This window comes from Myxocyprinus asiaticus, chromosome 49, assembly GCF_019703515.2.
Source record: "Myxocyprinus asiaticus isolate MX2 ecotype Aquarium Trade chromosome 49, UBuf_Myxa_2, whole genome shotgun sequence".
In the NCBI taxonomy this organism is placed as follows: domain Eukaryota; kingdom Metazoa; phylum Chordata; class Actinopteri; order Cypriniformes; family Catostomidae; genus Myxocyprinus; species Myxocyprinus asiaticus.
Genome location: NC_059392.1, coordinates 17,630,480 through 17,650,495, shown reverse-complemented (window position 1 = coordinate 17,650,495; position 20,016 = coordinate 17,630,480). Strand labels below are relative to the sequence as shown.

The following is a 20,016-nucleotide window of genomic DNA, read 5'->3' as shown; positions in this document are numbered from 1 at the left end:
TTTTCAAGGCTTTGGATATCTTTTTCTATCCTTTTCTATCTTTATAAAGTTCCATTACCTTGTTACGCTGGTCTTTTGACAGTTCTTTGATAGAACATTTGTGGGCAGAACTGAAAAAGCGTGTGTGAGCAAGGAGGCCTACAAACCTGACTCAGTTACACCAGTTCTGTCTGGAGGAATGGGCCAAAATTCCAGCAACTTATTGTGAGAAGCTTGTGGAAGGCTACCCAAAATTTAAACAGTTTATAGGCAATGATACCAAATACTAACAAAGTGTATGTAAATTTCTGACCCACTGGGAATGTGATGAAAGAAATAAAATCTAAAATAAATCATTCTCTCTACTGTTATTCTGACATTTCACATTCTTAAAATAAAGTAGTGATCCTAATTGACCTAAGACAGTGAATGTTTTCTACAATTAAATGTCAGGAATTGTGAAAAACTGAGTTTAAATGTATTTGGCTAAGGTGTATGTAAACTTCTTACTATATACACTACCGGTCAAAAGTTTTGAAACACTTGACTGAAATGTTTCACATGATCTTAAAAATCTTTTGATTCGAAGGCATATGCTTAAATGTTTGAAATGATTTTTGTAGACAAAGATATAATTGTTCCACCATATAAATTTATTTCATTATAAAACTAAAATTTAATTAAAAAAAAAAAGTTTTTGAAATTGGTGACTTGGACCAAATAATAAAGAAAAGCAGCCAATAAGTGCCCAACATAGATGGGAACTCCTTCAATACTGTTTAAAAATCATCCCAGGGTGATACCTCAAGAAGTTGGTTGAGAAAATGTACATTTCTGCAAATTCTTGGCAAAAGGTGACTACTTTGAAGATGCTAAAATATAACACAGTTAATTCCCATAGTTCCATTTATGTTATTCCATAGTTTTGATGGCTGTACTATTATTCTAAAATGTGAAAAAAAATAAAAAATAAATAAAAAATAATATATATATAATAAAGAATGAGTGTTTCAAAACTTTTGACCGGTAGTGTGTGTGTGTGTGTATATGTATGTGTGTATATATATATATATATATATAGGAAACTATATCGGCATATATTTTTGCTGATAACCGATAGTTCTAAAAAGGAACTATCGCCACCAATTAATTAGTAAAACCGATATATCGGTCTGCCTCTACTTCAAAGTTTATAAAAAGGACCCAAAAGTATCAGAAAAGTCGTTTTCTGAAATTCCTGTGTCATATTCCAAGTCTTCCGAAGGCATATGAGTTGATGAAAAACAACCCGAAATTTGAAGTAATTTTTTCAGCAAAAATATGTTTGTGTGTTGTGTTCATGAGTGCATGAGTGAAGCGTGTTCACTTGAGTACTTGATTTTTTTTAGTGCTAAACAACACAAGTTCTTGTATGAACACGCAAGCCAATGCAATCAAGCTTCCTTCGTAGTGCTTATGACTGCAAATTTCATTTTTGGTTGAGCTATTCCTTTTTCACTGGAAAAAGTACTCTTGCTCTCTGATCTCAGAACAAAAACAGTGGTCGTGTGTGCATGAACTACATACGAGATCTGAAAGGGATTGTGAAAGATCATACCACATTTATAAACACATGTTTCTGTTCCTCTTGTGTTTCTGTGTATTTTAAGGGTGCTCATTTAAATTGAAGATGTTTTTAAAGATACTTTTTATAGTCTATTCTCTGATGCTGAGATATTCTGGCCATCTTGCTTATTTAGGAGTTTAGATAGAAATATCTGACTGAAACATCTCAGCAATGTCATGAAGTCACATGGAAATGTGAACAGAAAACAGCTTGAGGAAATTTAAACTGCAGAGATCACATATGTCAAACTTCTCACTTTCACTGTGGTCATGAATAACTGATGACTGATGAGATTTCATATATTTCTCAATTTCAAAACATGTTATTGGGTAGTCAGGAATCTTTTCTTTTTTGTATTACTTTTTTTGTGATTTGACATGCAATATTTCTTTCCTTGAGGTCAGTTTATATCCTTTTATAATGTTAGTCAAGGTTTTTTGCACTGTTATTTAGTTTTTCATTTAATTTTTCCACTTTCTCTCTGACCTTTTCACAGTGTCCTAACCAGCCACAATAATCAAGCAAGCAATATTTGTGCGGTATAATGCTGGGTAACCCCGCCTACAATTAAATCTCATTGGTCTAAAATCATTGGGCAGTTGGTGCTTAGAATTAAACAGACTTTGTGTCACTGTACCTTTTAGACTTCTATAAGTAAATTACCTCTATTATGATTGTCTAACTTTTGTGCAGTTAAATGAATGAAAATCATTTTCTTTCCTCAACAGGGCGACAATTGAGGAAGTTGAGGGCGACGTCAGTGAGCTTGAGTCCAAATTAGACAAGGTACGTTTGAACTAGTGGTCAACTTATATGGGTTTCTAAATGGTGGATGTACTGATATATCAGTGATATCAAGAAAGCAGGGTGGCCAGATGTTGGGTCTCATTCACTAGTAATTGCTAAGAAAAAAGTTCTAACAAAATTTCCACCTGATTCACAACAAGTGCGTACACACATAAACTTGTTCTTACCCTCATTCTTACATTGACGAATCCAGATTATCCTTGGGCAAAGTCCAATGAAAACTCCATGTTCAGTTTCCTGTCATAATTTTCTGAAGTATGCGGTAATGGAGAGCATTTCCAACGTTTACAGTGGAGGAAAAATTTAGTTCTAGTGTAGATGAGAAGCACTTCTAGTGTACAGGGGCGGTTCTAAGGGGGGGCCCGGGGGTAGAGAGCAGCGGGGTGAAGTTAGTTTTAAGTTTGATATTCGCTGAATGTTTGCCTGCGGTGCGTAAGGGACCATCTGAAAAAATCTGCGGTAAAACGTCCCTGCCGTCCAAGTGTTCATTCAGATGACTTGCATGTTCTGTATTAACAGCCATTGTTATTAAAAAGACAACATTTCCACATTCTAAAAGTTGTTGTTTTTTTTATGTACAGTTGTGCTCAAAAGTTTGCATAACCTGGCAGAAACTGTGAAATTTTGCCATTGATTTTGACAATATGACTAGGAACTTATAAAGTTCCATTACCTTGTTACGCAGGTCTTTTGCCAGTTCTTTTCTGCTCCCCATGGCTCAGTATCTAGCCTGCTCAGTGCATCCACGTGAGAGCTAACAAACTCCTTGACTATTTATACACAGACACTAATTGCAATGTAAAAAGCCACAGGTGTGGGAAATGAACCTTTAATTGCCATTTAAAACTGTGTGTGTCACCTTGTGTGTCTTTAACAAGGCCAAATATTCAAGGGTATGTAAACTTTTGATCAGGGCCATTTGGGTGATTTCTGTTATCATTATGATTTAAAAAGTAGCCAAACAACTATGTGATAATAAATGGCTTCATATGATCACTATCCTTAAATAAAAGACAGTTTTTTTGCATGATCAGTCATATTTTCAAAATCAATGCCAAAATTTCACAATTGCAAGCCAGGGTATGCAAACCTTTGAGCACAACTGTAAAATTGACATGTCAGTTGAATGAATGCTTGGACACCATCTATGTTTTAGCACTGTGGGCGAAATTTTCAGATGGTCCCTTATGTACGCTAGGTCATGAAAGCGCATCGGAGCATTTTCAGGCATAATTCTGCAGCTACAACAAGTGTGGACTGTTTTCAGCACAATGTTTTATGGCCATATTGTATCGTTTTATACTCTAACTCTTTCTAGCAAGTCAGTCAACTGGCAGTCATCTTTGGAATGCTCCGGTGAAGCTATTTATAGTCATAAAAGTGTAGCTCTGATCTACTTGAATAGGGAAAGACCAAAATCTCCACAACGGTTGGTAAAGATTACGATCAAGGAACATATTTCGAATCAGCAGTAAAATCTAAAACTGGTATCATTGAATTGTGCTTCTTTACCTCAGATTACACTAATAAAAACAATTTTATCAGCTTGTATAGCTAATGCACATGTGTGCTCTCGAGTTGATTGACAGGCTATGTCTGTCTCTAAAAGGTGATTGGCTCTTTTACCTGTAAGGCGAGACTTGCTTTCTAAATCCTTTGGCCGTTGGGCGTTCCAAGTTCTCCCATTCATTTTAACAGAAGACGGGCCGTCTGCTAAATAGGGCTGCAACTAACGATTATTTTGATAATCAATTAATCTATTGATTATTAGAGCAATTATTAGACTATTCAGCGATGATTGCAATGATTAATCATTAGCTCTTAACCGATTATTCAGCTTGTGCCCCGACTTACTAGGTTGTATTGAACATGCTTACTAACAATAAAGAGGACAAAATCATCTTTTAAAAATACCTCTAAATGACATTCACTGAATTAAAGGAAAAAAAAAACTTTTTTATTAAGTTTAATTCAGTAAAGAAATTCACTGCAAAATAAATAAATAAATAAATAAAATAAAAAATCCTATTGTTATCAAGTGTTTTTGTCTTGTTTTCCATTTAAAATTGTCTAAAAATCCTTAAAACAAGATACATTTACTTGAGAAGCAATATATAAGATATTTAGAGAATGTATCTTAAATATAAGTGTATTTTTTCACTTGGTTATTCTTCTGCAAGTGCAGTAAAGACAAAATATACTAATATTCAAGATCTTTTCTCTAAAAGCAAGTCTAAATATTTTATATGCATCTTTTTTTAAGGATTTTTAGATATTTTAAAATATTTGTATTTTTAATATTATATTCAAAAAAAAATTCTTCTGCAGTATAGCTGCTAAAGAAAATGTACATTGTTTTAAAGGAGTTTTAGATATTTATATTGGAAAACAAACCAAAACAAATCAAAAACGTAATTTGTCGCAATGTATAATGGGGCGAAGACTACCTCTCCCACCTTTCTGTTCACTTCAATTAATCTTTAACTCACAGCTGTGTATTGCCAATTTTCTTCATGATAAGAAATGCACTGTGACATATATTATGATTCAATAAGTCACGAGCCATCACGTTATAATCTAGCTGCATTAAGCGTTTGATGGATGAGCGTCCCCGTGACAGAGTGTGCCTCAGCCGGGTGCAGTTTCATTCTCTCCCCCTTAGATTGGGACACTTCGCGCAATTCATAGAAGAGGCATTGACCGCACAGAGAAATGCCAGTTTCGGAGTTTGTAGTTATTTACATGATTTGCTTCCGTATTATTTTAACTTTAATAAAGCTATAACGCATTAAATATAACTGCATTAAAGATGTAATGCCGGGGTGTATTTTAAAGAGCTCCACTTATTCTGTATTCTGCTTCTGTATTTACTTATCTGGTATTTTTGTATAGTTCTTTGTGATCTACATCACCGGAAGCTGTTTGGAAAGTTTAGAGTGCATCTGAACTGTGAGCTGTGTAATTCTTCCTCTCCTAAGTCAGATGCGAGCTGCAGTGCTGCTCTCATCATTAGAGTTTAATGTGATCTCATGTTACGTTAAATGAGATCAAACGACATTCGACAATGACAATTATTGTCAACAGATTTTTGTTGTCGATGTTATCAATAATGTTGACTAATCGTTTCAGCCGTACTGCTAAATAGTCTCTGACGTAATGTGTTGCCACTAGCACGTTAGCCAAACTCAGTTCAACTCCTGTATCTTAAATAATGTACATATTCACTATGGTTGTTATGAGTACTTGATTTAATTCAGTTACTCGATTTAAAAAAATCCTCGATTACAAAATTGCCTAATCGACAAATCGAAACTAAGGCGGAGGTGACGCAATCCACAAACGAGGGTCTGAACACATAATGACAAGAGGTGTCAGCTGTGTCAGAGCCCTTCACTTTAGATTTGAAAAACAATTTAGTTGTCGGTTGACCTGAAAAACCACACACAGTGACAGATGCACAAACACTTTCTGTTCAATAAAACTGCATCCAGACGATTTAAGAAGGTTATTTTCAGCAAATTGTGGTTTAAGTTCCATTTTGTGTAAATTAATTACCATTTGAAAGTATATCTTTGATGTCTTCCTCCTGATTAGTAGTCTGCAATGCCCCATTTTTGATAAATATTTGATAGTTTATGGCCATTTTCCCAGGTAAAACTAAATGTGGGAATCCAGAGAACTTGATTTACTGAACAAAGCCGCAGCTCCGTATGCACTCAAGAAGGAACTGAATGTCCAGATGCTTAAGGACATTTTACTTGGCAAGAGACAAGCTTTTGCAGTCTGGGCAGTATGTAGCACAAGCGCAACAATTCCAGCAACTGCTGCAGCTCAACGCAAAAAAGTGAAAACATGTATTCAGTGATGTATTCATGTATTCAATGTAAGTGATAAGTAAAAAAAAACTAAAACAAATAAAATGGCTTTTATATCTCCAAAAAAATTGTTTTACCATGAATATAACTCATCCTTAATGAACGAGACTGGTGGGCAGACAGTGTTTCGAAAAAGATAAAAAAAAAAAAAAAAAATCTGTATTTTTCCATATTTGAGTTTTAAGCTTTATTCTATACTTGAGTTCTAATGGGTAGATCTTGTTGATCTAGTTGAGAAGATGGGCAAACCTGGAGTAACCAATGTCTGTCAGATGGAATTATATACATTTTTGTATTTTAGATATGCTTTGGGTGTCTGTTGGCTTTAGATATTGTTTGCACAATCGTTTTGTTGTCATTATCATTCAAACGTAGAGTGCAATCAAAACTTAGGCTGATTAACTAATTTTAGCCAAACGTCAGATTATTTGATTAAACGTCAGAATAATCGTTAGATTACTCCATTTCTAAAATAGTCGATAGTGACAGCCCTTATATTCACACAGCATGCGGTGATGGTAAACCATTCCACTCACATTTGTTATGTGCTGTCTTCACGGACGTTTTGCGAGTTGCCACATTCTATGTTATTTACAATTGTTTTGTCAGACCGGCATCACAGCCAGGTAACTCCGCCCCTTCTGCTACATATGGGAAGTCGCAAGTGCTGAGTGCACAAAGTGTCCAACATTCCACACTCCATTTTGACGGTTGAAGAAGTACACCATCCTGGTAATCAGGAGTTTTTTGTTTTTTTTCATTTTCATACTCGCACTACTTGCATTACAAAATGGCGTAGAATAGTGCAGAAGTCTGCAGTTTCGGATGCACCTGTAGCCTTGGGCCACGTCCACACTACTACATTTTTGTTTGAAACTGCATTGATTTTGCCTTTCATCCACACATTAACACTGTTTTCATCCACCATAAGCAAAACTTTTAGAAAATGGCGTTCTAGATTTTGCTAAGTTTAGCCTACACCTTTCATCCACACTATGACACGTCTTCCTCCACCGGAAATGGAGCATTTCATAAATGCCGTTCTTGTATGGATGGGAGTCATAAAATTCAATGTAGCCTTAGGCCACACTAATATGTTTACATTTGAAAACGCATTGATTATGGCATATTTATGCCTGTCATCCACAGTAGAACGCTGTTTTCCTCCACCGGAAAGGTAACATTTAGAAAATGCCGTTCCAGTGTGGATGAAATGCGCAAACAAAGCCAAGGCCACGTCAACACTAAAACATTTTCGTTTGAAAGTTCATTGGTGTCGCTATGTTTACGCCTCTTATCCACACTAGAAATGCATTTTCCTTCAGCATAAATGGAGTGCATTAAAATAGTTAAACGCACACCTATCAGTGCATTATCCCGCTTATACCATGGTCACATGGTGACAGCTTTTAAAGATGAAGTGTGTAATACCTGCCCTAAACTCACGCTGCTGGTTAAGCCAATGTTGTTGTGTCAGGCTGAATGGGTCACTCAAAACAAACAGAGGAATTGTTATAGCGGCACAGAAACATCATTTTTAAAGTTTTCGAGAAAATTGTCCTATGAATGGCTTACCTATAGTTGTCTCTGCATATTAAGCTTGGATAAGAGAAAGTATTTTAACAGAAAAAGTTACACATTTCAGCTTTAAAAGTTAAAGGTGTCACTGATTTTTGCAGCGCATATTTCAACTGTAAAAAATAGAAATGACAATTATCTACGGGCCAATAGGTCTGAAGTTCTGCTTGTTCTGAATTCGACACAGATATAAAGTAATGTGACAATATTACATTTATTTGAATGAATTACATAAAAAGCTATACAAATAATTGAAAAAATTGACATCATTTTTTTTTTAGAGACCACACAATCTGTAAAAACTCCAGAACAATCCAGAAATAATATACTGCCTAGCCAAAAAAAAGTTGCATACTCTAATATTTAATTGGACTGCCTTTAGCTTTGAATTACGGAGCGCAGTTGTCGTGGCATTGCTTCGAAAACCTTATGAAATGTCACAACATTTATTTCCATCCAGAGTTGCATACATTTTTGGCCAAGCTATTTTATTGATGATGGGAGAGTCGAACCGGTCCGTAAAGTCTTCTCCAGCACACCCCAAAGACTTTCAGTGGGGTTAAGGTCAGGACTCTGTGGTGGCCAATTCATGTGTGAAAATGATTCCTCATGAATCTTGGCATTGTCGTCCTGCCCGTGCTGTCAGGAAAGAAAAAAATCCATTGATGGGATAACCTGATCATTCAGTACATTCAGGTAGTCAGCTGACTTCATTTTACTGCCGCATAACGTTGCTGAGCCTAGACCTGACCAACTGAATCAAACACAGGTCATAACACTGCCTCCAGAGGCTTGTACAGTGGGCACTATGCATGACGAGTACATCGCTTCATGCACTTCCCTTCTTACCCTGATGCGCCCATCACTTTGGAATAGGTTAAATCTGGACTCATCAGACCACATGACCTTTTCCATTGCTCCACAGTCCAATCTATATGCTCCCTAGTAAATTGAAGTAATTTTTTCCAATTGCATCAGTAACAGCTGTTTAGTCCCAATCCTGTAAGTTCTCGTTGCATTGTGCATCTGGAAATGCTGTTACTTTCACTATTAAACATAGCCGTGAGTTCTAATGTAAATTTTTTATGATGTCACTTCAAGCGTTTTAGTGATCTCTGATCAGGATCATTCAAGATTTTTTTCCGACCACATTTCTTCCATGAAGCTGAGGGTTCACCACTATCCTTCCAGGTTTTAATAATGCATTGGACCATTCTTAACCCAGTTCCAGTGATTTCAGAAATCTCCTTAGTTGTTTTCTTTGCTTGATGCAGGCCAATAATTTGCCCCTTCTGAAACACAGTAACATCCTTTTCCATGACCACGGAATATGTCTTCCGACATGAGAAGCTACACACTGCATCAGTTAAGGTTAAAAGAATTGTTGCCAGCTGAAACATATTAATCACTGCAATAGTGATCCAATCATAGGCTCTTAAGTGTCTGCTTATTTAAATTCAAACGGTGACCTTTTTTTGACCAGACAGTGAAATAGCCACAGATTGTAGAGGTGTTGGCTCTCCAGGAACATGCATTTAATTTTTATAATTTGTCATATTCACATTAATGTGGAAAAAGCGGCATTACGAACTTTGTAAAAGTGGTACTTGCATGATGAGGGAAAACCATCCAAAACGCTTTGAAACCTGCAGACGTTGACCCCTAAGATATAGGTATGGTATCCATTAAGTCTGCACGATTGATTGAATTATGATTAAATTCTTGTTTTTATTCTTGCGTGATTACTAAACCGTAAAAGGCTGCATTTTAAATATAGCCTAGTCTGTATTAAGAGCTTCAGACAGCGATGCGTGAGCAAGCGGTGCTCTAGTGGGTGTTTGCGGCACACACTGAGCAGTGCAGCAATATTAGATGATTTTCCTTGTTTGACGCAGAGGGATTCTTATAATTTTTTTGTTTCTATATTATGCGTCAGGATCACTAACTTACCCCAGCCTTGTCTGTTGGACAACGAAAGATGCCTTTGATTGTTCCTGGTTTCCTTCTCTCTCCTGGGTGCAAAACATGGCTGAATGCCAAACCATAGTTTCCTTATAAGCCTTATAGTTGTGAAGGGAAAAGTGCAGGTGCATTTCTGATTTTCTCCAGGTCAGACTCGGTAATACGGTGCTGATGAACACTGGTGTCATTTCCGTTTTCCCTTTAGTGCTTCACATTTGATTTAAAGATTGCATTGGATGAAGTCTACATGACATGTGACAATTAATACCGGCTCTGACATTCAATAGACTTGCTACACTATTTTCACGTCCATAGGTAGTTTGAGCAGAGGCATAAATCTCTTGCAACGTCTTTTTAAGGAGGACAGCAGACTAGGCACATTAATATAAAACGCTGATTAAAAATGATTAAAGCTGTGTGGCTACCTGTGCATCCAGCCAATGAGAATCAAGCAGGGGTAGAAGTAAAAAATTATGTTTATGTATTCAATATTATATACATATATAAAAAACATTTGTAGTACAATTTAAAAATAGCAATTTATTAAATGTACTTTAAATTGTGTAAATGAAATGAACTCTTGTTTTATACAAGATTTGCTCAATTCACAAAAAACTTTGAAAATCTGCATCGACAAGACTGTGTATAGATTTCTTAACTGGCAGAAGGGGAACATTTCTATTAATCTATCAAGCAAGCACAGTTGGCCAAATATCGGCCTGGCCGATATTATTGTTTTATCAATAGTTTTGACCTGAAGATAGCAGTATCCATCCAACTACAAAATCCATCACACTCATCTCATTTGATACAAGAGCCTCTTTCCTGCTGTAGTTACCACTAACTGCTATATAAACAGGAGCAGGGAGCAAAGGAGAGAGATGGAGAGAGCAGCTCATTGTTGGGTCAGATTGCAGACCCACCCAGTGTTGTTTGGCCAGTTGACTCACACTGCTCACTCCTCTCTCTCTCTCTCTCTCTCTCTCTCTCTCTCTCTCTCTCTGGGAGGAAGGATATGAGGTCTTAAGGAGGAGCTCTAAATGTACACTGTAGTTTTTCTTAGAAATCAACACAAACTATTGACTGTACACTGTTATACGTGTCATAATTGAACAAATAGAATCAGATCAGGTGGTCAATGAACATGGAACTAGAAAGCACTACCAAGTAGTAAAATACCAAGGATCATGGTATTCTTTGAAGTATCTTGGATTATCTTGTAAATATGGTGTAAAACCCCTAACCCAAGTTTTGCCTGGCCAAACACTACTCGCATCTTCAGAAAATGTAAAAATATAGGTAGTAATTATATTTTTGTCATTCTCTTCTGTGTTTAGCTGGTGAAGTTGTGCATTGGAATGATTGATGCTGGAAAGGCTTACAACACTGCGAACAAACAGTTTGTGAACGGGATTCGAGAGTTAGCTCAGCAGTCTGCCAAAGATGATGTCATCGAGGTGAGTTAAGATGAACACATAATAACCAATCATTTAAGAATAGCATAGTCATTTGGTATGATGGAATTGTCTTCAAAGGCATGAGATCTTGTAGAGTAAAAAATATTCTCATATATCTTCAGTATATTTTTTATATATTTTAAAATGTTCAGTATGATGGTGCCAATTTGAAGACAGCTGTTTATTTAGTGATCTTTTGAAAGGCCATTTGGTTTGTTCACACACAAATGCTGGCCTCAAACTGACATTCCTAGTCTTTGCATATTTACTTTCCTGCATCTTGGAAATATCCATTGTTAACATTTACATTTACATTTATTCATTTGGCAGACGCTTTTATCCAAAGCGACTTGCAAAAGAGGAAAACATAAGCGAACCATCTTAGGAGACAGTGGTATGAAAAGTGCTGTATTACAAAGTATCACTAGCATCATAATAGTACTCAAAACAGAATAAAGAAATTTATTTTTTATTTATTTTATTTATTTTTTTATTTAATGACTGGTTAAGTGCTCATGGAAAAGATGTGTTTTCAGTCGTTTTTTGAAGACAGAGAGTGAGTCAGCTTCACGAATGGATTTGGGAAGGTCGTTCCACCAATGTGGTACGATGAAGCTGAAAGTCCGGGAAAGTGTTTTGGTGCCTCTTTCTGTTGGTACAACAAGGCGACGTTCCTTAGCCGACCGCAGGCTTCTAGTGGGCGCGTAGCTCTGCATAAGTGATTTTAGGTATGCTGGAGCAGACCCAGTGACTGTTCTGTATGCCAGCATCAGAGCCTTGATTTTGATACGACAGCCAGTGGAGAGAGACAAGGAGTGGTGTAACATGTGCTTTCTTTGGTTCATTAAAGACCAGACGTGCTGCTGCATTCTGGATCATTTGGAGGGGTCTAATTGCACATGCAGGGAGGCCTGCAATGAGGGCGTTACAGTAGTCCAGTCTAGTTATGACAAGTGACTGGACAAGCAGTTGTGTGACATGTTCAGGGAGGAAGGGTCTTATCTTCCTGATATTGTAGAGTGTAAATCTACATGATCTTGCGGTCTTTGAGATGTGGTCTGTGAAATTTAGTCTGTTGTCTATGGTTACCCCTAGATTTCCGACCGATTTGGAAGGCGTTACTGTAGTTGCACCCAGCTGCAAGGTGATGTCGTGTTCAACAGCAGGGTTAGCTGGAAAGACAAGGAGTTCAGTCTTGGCTGGGTTGAGTTGCAGGTGGTGCTCCTTCATTCAGGCCGAGATGTCCACCAGGTAGGCAGAAATTCGAGCAGTCACTGTGGTGTCGTTGGGCTGGAAAGACAAGTAGAGTTGCTTGTCATCAGCGTAGCAGTGGTAAGAGAATGATGGGTCCCAATGATGTTGTGTATATAGAGAAGAGAAGTGGCCCAAGCACTGATCCCTGAGATACTTCAGTAAGTAACTGATGTGGCTTGGATACCTCACCTCTCCAGGCTACCTTGAAGGACCTACCTGAGAGATAGGAATTAAACCAGTCAAGCACAGTTCCTGTGATGCCCAGCGAGGAGAGGGTAGAGAGTAAGATCTGATGGTTGACTGTGTCAAAGGCTGCAAAAAGGTCCAGCAGAATCAGGACTGATGATCTGGATTCAGCTTTCGCCCATCTCCGCAACTCAGTGACAGATAGCAGGGCAGTCTCGGTGGAGTGTCCACTTTTAAAGCCTGACTGATTGTCATCCAGCAGCTTGTTATGTGAGAGATAGGCAGAGATTTGATTGAAAACTGCCCTTTCAAGTGTTTTTGCCATGAATGGGATGAGAGAGACTGGTCTGTAGTATTCTATTTGTGTGGGATTAAGTGCGGGTTTCTTCAGCAGCGGGGTTACTCGAGCCTGCTTAAATTTAGTGGGAAAAGTGCCTGTAAGTAGAGATGTGTTAATTATGTGTGTGAGTGCAGGTAGGATGGACGGAGAAATGGCCTGGAGAAGGTGAGAAGGAATGGGGTCAATGAAGCTGGTGGTGGGGTGGTTGGAGAGGAGGAGTTTAGAGACCTCAGTGTCAGTCAGAGGAGAGAACATAGAGACAGAAGAGTTGCATACAGGAGACAGGTGTTTGACAAGGTGTGGTGCTGAGAATGTATTGCTGATGGTTGTAACCTTATTAGTAAAAAATGTGGCAAAGACATCTGCTGTCAGTGATGTGTCAGGCGGTGGAGGGGGAGGGCAGAGAAGTGTGTTGAATGCTCTAAACAAGCTGTGAGTGTCTGTGGTGCTGTTGATCTTGTTCTGGTAATAGGAGGTTTTTGCAGATTTAACATTATCTGAAAAAGTTGCAAGCAGGGACTGATATTTACCTAGATCTGCTGGATCTTTAGATTTCCGCCATCTCCTCTCAGCTGCCCTGAGGTCAGTCCGATGTTCACGAAGAACGTCAGACAGCCAGGGGCTGGGTGGTGTAGCACGTGCTGGCCTAGAGGAGATAGGACAGATGTTGTCTAGACAGGTTGTTAAAGTAGAGCTTAGTGTGTTTGTGGCAGTGTTTACATTAAGTGTGGTAAATAAATTTTGTGTAGGAAGAGAGGTAGAGACAGCAGTGGAAAGGTGAGAGGGTGAAAGGGAACGGAGGTTACAGCGAAAGGAAACCAAAGGTGGAGTCTGTTTTAATGTAGATGGGAGGGTCATGTTGAATTGAACAAAGTAGTGATCAGAGACATGTAAAGGAGTAACAAGGATATTTGAGTTGGTACAGTTACGTATAAAGATGAGGTCCAGCTGGTTGCCCGATCTGTGAGTTGCTGTGGTGTGTAGTTTTCCAAGTCAAATGAGGCCAGGAGAGTATTCAATTCAGTGGCCTGGGTCTTGTCTTGGTGTATGTTGAAATCACCAAGAACCACAAGTGGCCTACCATCCTCCGGCAAGGAGGACAGCAGGACCTCCAACTCCTCAAGAAAGTTTGTCAGCTGACCTGGAGGGCGATAGATGACAACAACATGTATTTTTGTGGGTTGCATTGTAGTAATAGCATGGAATTCAAAACTAGTATTGTTACATAGTGAAGAGTGTGTTGAAAAAGTCCAGTTGTTATGAATGACACACAACCCATGCCAGTGTTTTTCCTTGTATGCAACTGGCACAGGTATATAGAACAGACACAATATCTGTCAAGAGTGTGTGCAAGCCGTATTCATTCTCCAGAAATAAGAAATTATATTTGGCTTAAAATGCTAATTTCAAACAAAGAATGTTTGAACCATTAACATTTGCATTGTGACTGTGACAAATAAGGACATTTTCCTCAAAATATCATTCTTACTACTCTGAGAAAAAGTAATGATATATTATTTATGACTTAAAGGATTTACACATCATGGTAGTATCTGCCTTTAGTTTATGAATCTAATGAGAATCAGCACTACACATAATAGGAATTACTAAAGAACTAAAGAATCATTAAAATGTCCAGAGGTATTACAGTATTTAATTATATTTTCCATTAAAGGAAATGAATCCTGTTTTTAGGACCATCTTAGATTTTTTGCATTGTGACATTATTTTGTTTAGAGTTAAGCACATTTCTCCCCCAAGTTCTCAATACTGTAATGTGAAAAATGTATGATATAATTATTAAACTTAAAAATATTCATACAACACAGTTTGTTTTATTGCCTTTTATTTTTGCTTATTTGAATTTTAAAAATAATCATTTTAAATCTCATTACTGTAATAGAAAAAAATTAAATGACAAAAATACTGTGTGTGTGTGTGTGTGTGTGTGTGTGTGTGTGTATATATATATATATATATATATATATATATATATATATATATATACACATACACACTGATCAGCCACAACATTAAAACTACCTGCCTAAAATTCTGTCAGTCCCCCTCGTGCCGCCACAACAGCGCCAACCCGCATCTCAGAATAGCATTCTGAGATGCTATTCTTCTCACCACAATTGTACAAAGTGGTTATCTGAGCATCACACTGCCTCTGCGGGCCTCCTTCCCATAGTGCATTCTGCTGCCATCTCTTCCCCAGGTAAACAACACTCACGCACCCCGCCATCCACATGATCTAAAAGAAAACGTGATTCATCAGACCAGGCCACCTTCTTCCATTGCTCCATGGTCCAGTTCTGATGCTCACGTGCCCATTGTAGGCACTTTCGGTGCTGGACAGGGGTCAGCATGGGCACTCTGACTGGTCTGCGGCTATGCAGCCCCATACACAGCAAGCTGCGATTCACTGTGTGTTCTGACACCTTTCTATCATGGCCAGCATTAAGTTTTTCAGCAGTTTGTGCTACAGTAGTTCTTCTGTGGGATCGGACCAGATGGGCTAGCCTTCGCTCCCCACGAGCATCAGTGAGTCTTGGGCGCCCATGACCCTGTCGCCGGTTCACCGGTTGTCCTTCCTTGGACCACTTTTGGTAGGTAATAACCACTGCATACCGGGAACACCCCACAAGACCTGCCATTTTGTAGATGCTCTGACCCAGTCGTCTAGCCATCACAATTTGGCCCTTGTCAAAGTCACTCAGATCCTTACACTTTTTTCCTGCTTCCAACACATGAAATTCAAGAACTGACTATTCACTTGCTGCCTAATATATCCCATTTCTTGACAGGTGCCATTGTAACAAGATAATCGATGTTATTCACTTCACCTGTTAGTGATTTTAATGTTGTGGCTGATCAGTATGTATGTATATATATATATATGTGTGTGTGTGTGTGTGTGTGTGTGTGTGTATATGTGGTTATGGAAAGTTTGAAATTGCCATTAAAATAATGTGACAATGCAACAGATTTCTTTTTTTTTTTGTCCTGGAGGTGGAATTTGTCCTGTATATGTTTTCGTGAGATTCGCCTTCATTTTGTGTAAAACCGAGAAATCTAACATTCATAGCCTTTATAATTGTTGTTTTATTGTACTGAATGTTTGTGGACTCTGTGTAAATGTCTCTTATTTCTTCACAGTCCAGTCTTACCAAGTTTGCTGAGAGTCTTCAAGAGATGATCGGCTATCACACAGTAAGGAAATTTGCCCCAAAGTACTCATAGCTTTCGCTGTGTTGGCATGAAATGTTGCTGTGTTGTATGTAACTTCTTTTTTATTTTTTGTTCTGTTGTTAGGTTTTTGTGTATTTTTAAATAAGTTAATATGAGAAAGATGACTTCAAGGAAAATTACAATGATTTTTTTGCAGCACAAACAATAATTGTCCTCTAGCGTCAGGAGTCTATAGCCATTATAGTTAGATTGTGGTTAAGTTATTTAGACACCAATCAGCCACAACATTAAAACCACCTGCCTAATATTGTGTAGGTCCCCCTCATGCTGCCAAAACATCCTGAGATGCTAGTCTTCTCACCACAAGTGTAAAGAGCGGTTATCTGAGTTACCGTAGACTTTGTCAGTTCAAACCAGTCTGGCCATTCTCTGTTGACCTCTCTCATCAACAGGACATTTCCGTCCACAGAACTGCCGCTCACTGTATGTTTTTTGTTTCTGGAACCATTCTGAGTAAATTCTAGAGACATTTCTGCGTGAAAATCCCAGGAGATCAGCAGTTACAGAAATACTCAAACCAGCCCGTCTGGCACCAATGCAGGTTGGCGCTGTTCTGGCAGCACGAGGGGGACCTACACAATATTAGGGAGGTGGTTATAATGTTGTGGCTGATCGGTGTGTGTGTGTGTGTGTATTTATAATTGATAGTGTCACTTTCAAACTGGTAATGGCGGCTTGAGTGTTTCTAAGAAAGATTGTTGCTTAGAATCGTTGGTTTAAAGTAGTAGTTCTGAACATGAATTACATTTTAGGGACAGAAACCTAAAAATATGTATTGAAATAAACAAGGGCTGTCAATTTAACACTATAATTTAGTGACGCAATGCACTTTGCCAAACCGAACATTTTTATTTTGAGCAGAAAATGACATATATTATATTGACTTCTAAAGCCACTTTTTGTTTTGTTTGAAATACTTTACTCGTCTGCCACAATAATGTAATGTATTTGAATATATGAATAATTATATGTATCATTATTTAAATGATTATATATTAAACAGTGTAGGGTAAGTCCACTATAAATGAAAAACATTATTCCTCAAAAATTGTTATCAGATAACTGATTAATTGCAATTTAAATAATTTAATTTGCTTAATCAATCAACATATCATGTAATTAATTTGATTACAAATTTTAATTGATTGACAGCCTTGAAATAAATGCATGCAACACACAAAAGCACAATGTGGTAACCATGGTACAAGTGGAATTATTGACTCCAGACCATTTCATTTTATATATTAAGGTCCACGTTACCAAATCTGTATAGGCCTAATTCAACTGTTGTCAATTATTCCTTACTTAGCATGGAATTCTGGATCCTGGTGGGTTTACAGACATTTCAATGTTTTGATAAATTTTCTGCATGGCTATAAAAATCACTTGCAAATCACATCATTCTATAATCCTCATGGCTCAACAGTGATGCTGGTGTCCCTGCTGTTGCCTGTAGCAGTTTTATACTGGAACTCTATGAGTCAGTGTTAAGTCTGTGATAAGATCAACTGACTTGTGGTTAAAGTCCTCACGAAGTACATGATCTTTTCAGCACAGATGTGTTTGGCCTATTTCATCCATAACACACTACAGCTATCTGATTTCACTGGCCTTTAACGTTTACAAACACTCCAACACCTTTTCACACTTCATATCAAAGTGCAGTAGCTACAGAAAATGTGATAAAAGTTTGTGCTCAAAAGTTTGCATACCCTGGCAGAAATTGTGAAATTTTGGCATTGATTTTAAAAATGACTGATCATGCAAAAATGATCTTTTATTTAAGGATAGTGATCCTATGAAGCCATTTATTATCACATAGTTGTTTGGCTCCTTTTTAAATCATAATGATAACAGAAATCACCCAAATGGCCCTGATCAAAAGTTTACACACCCTTGATTGTTTGGCCTTGTTACAGACACACAAGGTGACACACACAGGTTTAAATGGCAATTAAATGTTAATTTCCCACACCTGTGGCTTTTTAAATTGCAATTAGTGTCTGTGTATAAATAGTCAATGAGTTTGTTAGCTCTCATGTGGATGCACTGAGCAGGCTAGATACTGAGCCATGGGGAGCAGAAAAGAACTGTCAAAAAACCTGTGTAACAAGGTAATGAAACTTTATAAAGATGGAAAAGGGTATAAAAAGATATCCAAAGCCTTGAAAATGCCATTCAGTACTGTTCAATCACTTATTAAGAAGTGGAAAATTCGGGGATCTCTTGATACCAAGCCAAGGTCAGGTAGACCAAGAAAGATTTCAGACACAACTGCCAGAAGAATTATTCGGGATACAAAGAAAAACCCACAGGTAACCTCAGGAGAAATACAGGCTGCTCTGGAAAAAGACGGTGTGGTTGTTTCAAGGAGCACAATACGACAATACTTGAACAAAAATGAGCTGCATGGTCGAGTTACCAGAAAGAAGCCTTTACTGTGCCAATGCCACAAATGACAACACCTTGACATGCCTCACAGCTTCTGGCACACTGTAATTTGGAGTGATGAGACCAAAATAGGGCTTTATGGTCACAACCATAAGCGCTATGTTTGGAGAGGGGTCAACAAGGCCTATAGTGAAAAGAATACCATCCCCACTGTGAATCATGGTGGTGGCTCACTGATGTTTTGGGGGTGTGTGAGCTCTAAAGGCACGGAGAATCTTGTGAAAATTAATGGCAAGATGAATGCAGCATGTTGTCAGAAAATACTGGCAGACAATTTGCATTCTTCTGCACGAAAGCTGCGCATGGGACGCTCTTGGACTTTCCAGCACGACAATGACCCTAAGCACAAGGCTAAGTTGACCCTCCAGTGGTTACAGCAGAAAAAGGTGAAGGTTATGGAGTGGCCATCACAGTCTCCTGATCTTAATATCATCGAGTCACTCTGGGGAGATCTCAAACGTGCAGTTCATGCAAGACGACCAAAGACTTTGCATGACCTGGAGGCATTTTGCCAAGACGAATGGGCAGCTATAACAACTGCAAGAATTTGGGGCCTCATAGACAACTATTACAAAAGACTGCACGATGTCATTGATGTTAAAGGGGGCAATACACAGTATTAAGAACTAAGGGTATGCAGACTTTTGAACAGGGATCATTTTATTTTTTTCTTTCTTGCCATGTTTTGTTTTATGATTGTGCCATTCTGTTATAACCTGTTATAAGATCAGGGCCATTTGGGTGATTTCTGTCACCATTATGATTTAAAAAGGAGCCAAACAACTATGTGATAATAAATGGCTTCATATGATCACTATCCTTAAATAAAAGACAGTTTTGTTTGCATGATTAGTCCTATTTTCAAAATCAATGCTAAAATTTCACAATATTTGCCAGGGTATGCAAACTTTTGAGCACAACTGTGTGTGTGTGTGTGTGTGTGTGTGTGTGTGTGTATATATATATATATATATAAAATTTAGTGACAGTAGCAGTTGCTTGAGATTTGACCATCTGTTTTGTTTTGCAGATTTTGTTCGACCAAGCACAGCGATCAATCAAATCACAACTGCTGACGTTTGTGCGAGAGTGAGTATCCAAACAAAATCTGAATTATTGAAAATAGACATTTACGTTGACAAATTACTGAAACAGTCTGTCTGCATATTGAATTTCATAATGATCAGGAATCGACATTTGCACAAAAATCAAAATTTTAATTATAAAATTAAATAAAATATTAAAATATTGTTTAGGACTATAAAG

General features: G+C 37.8%; 1 protein-coding gene across 6 annotated transcripts in view; it reads left to right on the top strand.

The window, feature by feature from the left end:
* The window catches only part of LOC127438242 (arf-GAP with coiled-coil, ANK repeat and PH domain-containing protein 2-like), a 107,014-nt gene that overhangs the window by 21,827 nt on the left and 65,171 nt on the right, over positions 1-20,016 (top strand). For 4 of the 6 annotated variants that reach the window (XR_007896689.1, XR_007896688.1, XR_007896687.1 and 1 more), the window contains exons 2-6: positions 2,314-2,371; positions 11,145-11,264; positions 12,360-12,515; positions 16,207-16,260; positions 19,781-19,839. Coding sequence is in view for 2 of the 6 variants with exons in the window: in XM_051693669.1 (XP_051549629.1) it covers positions 2,314-2,371; positions 11,145-11,264; positions 12,360-12,515; positions 16,207-16,260; positions 19,781-19,839 (447 nt within the window). In the remaining 4 variants the exon portion in view is untranslated. The remainder of the gene's footprint in view (positions 1-2,313; positions 2,372-11,144; positions 11,265-12,359; positions 12,516-16,206; positions 16,261-19,780; positions 19,840-20,016) is intronic. The other 2 variants (XR_007896690.1, XM_051693670.1) reach the window with 1 other exon arrangement.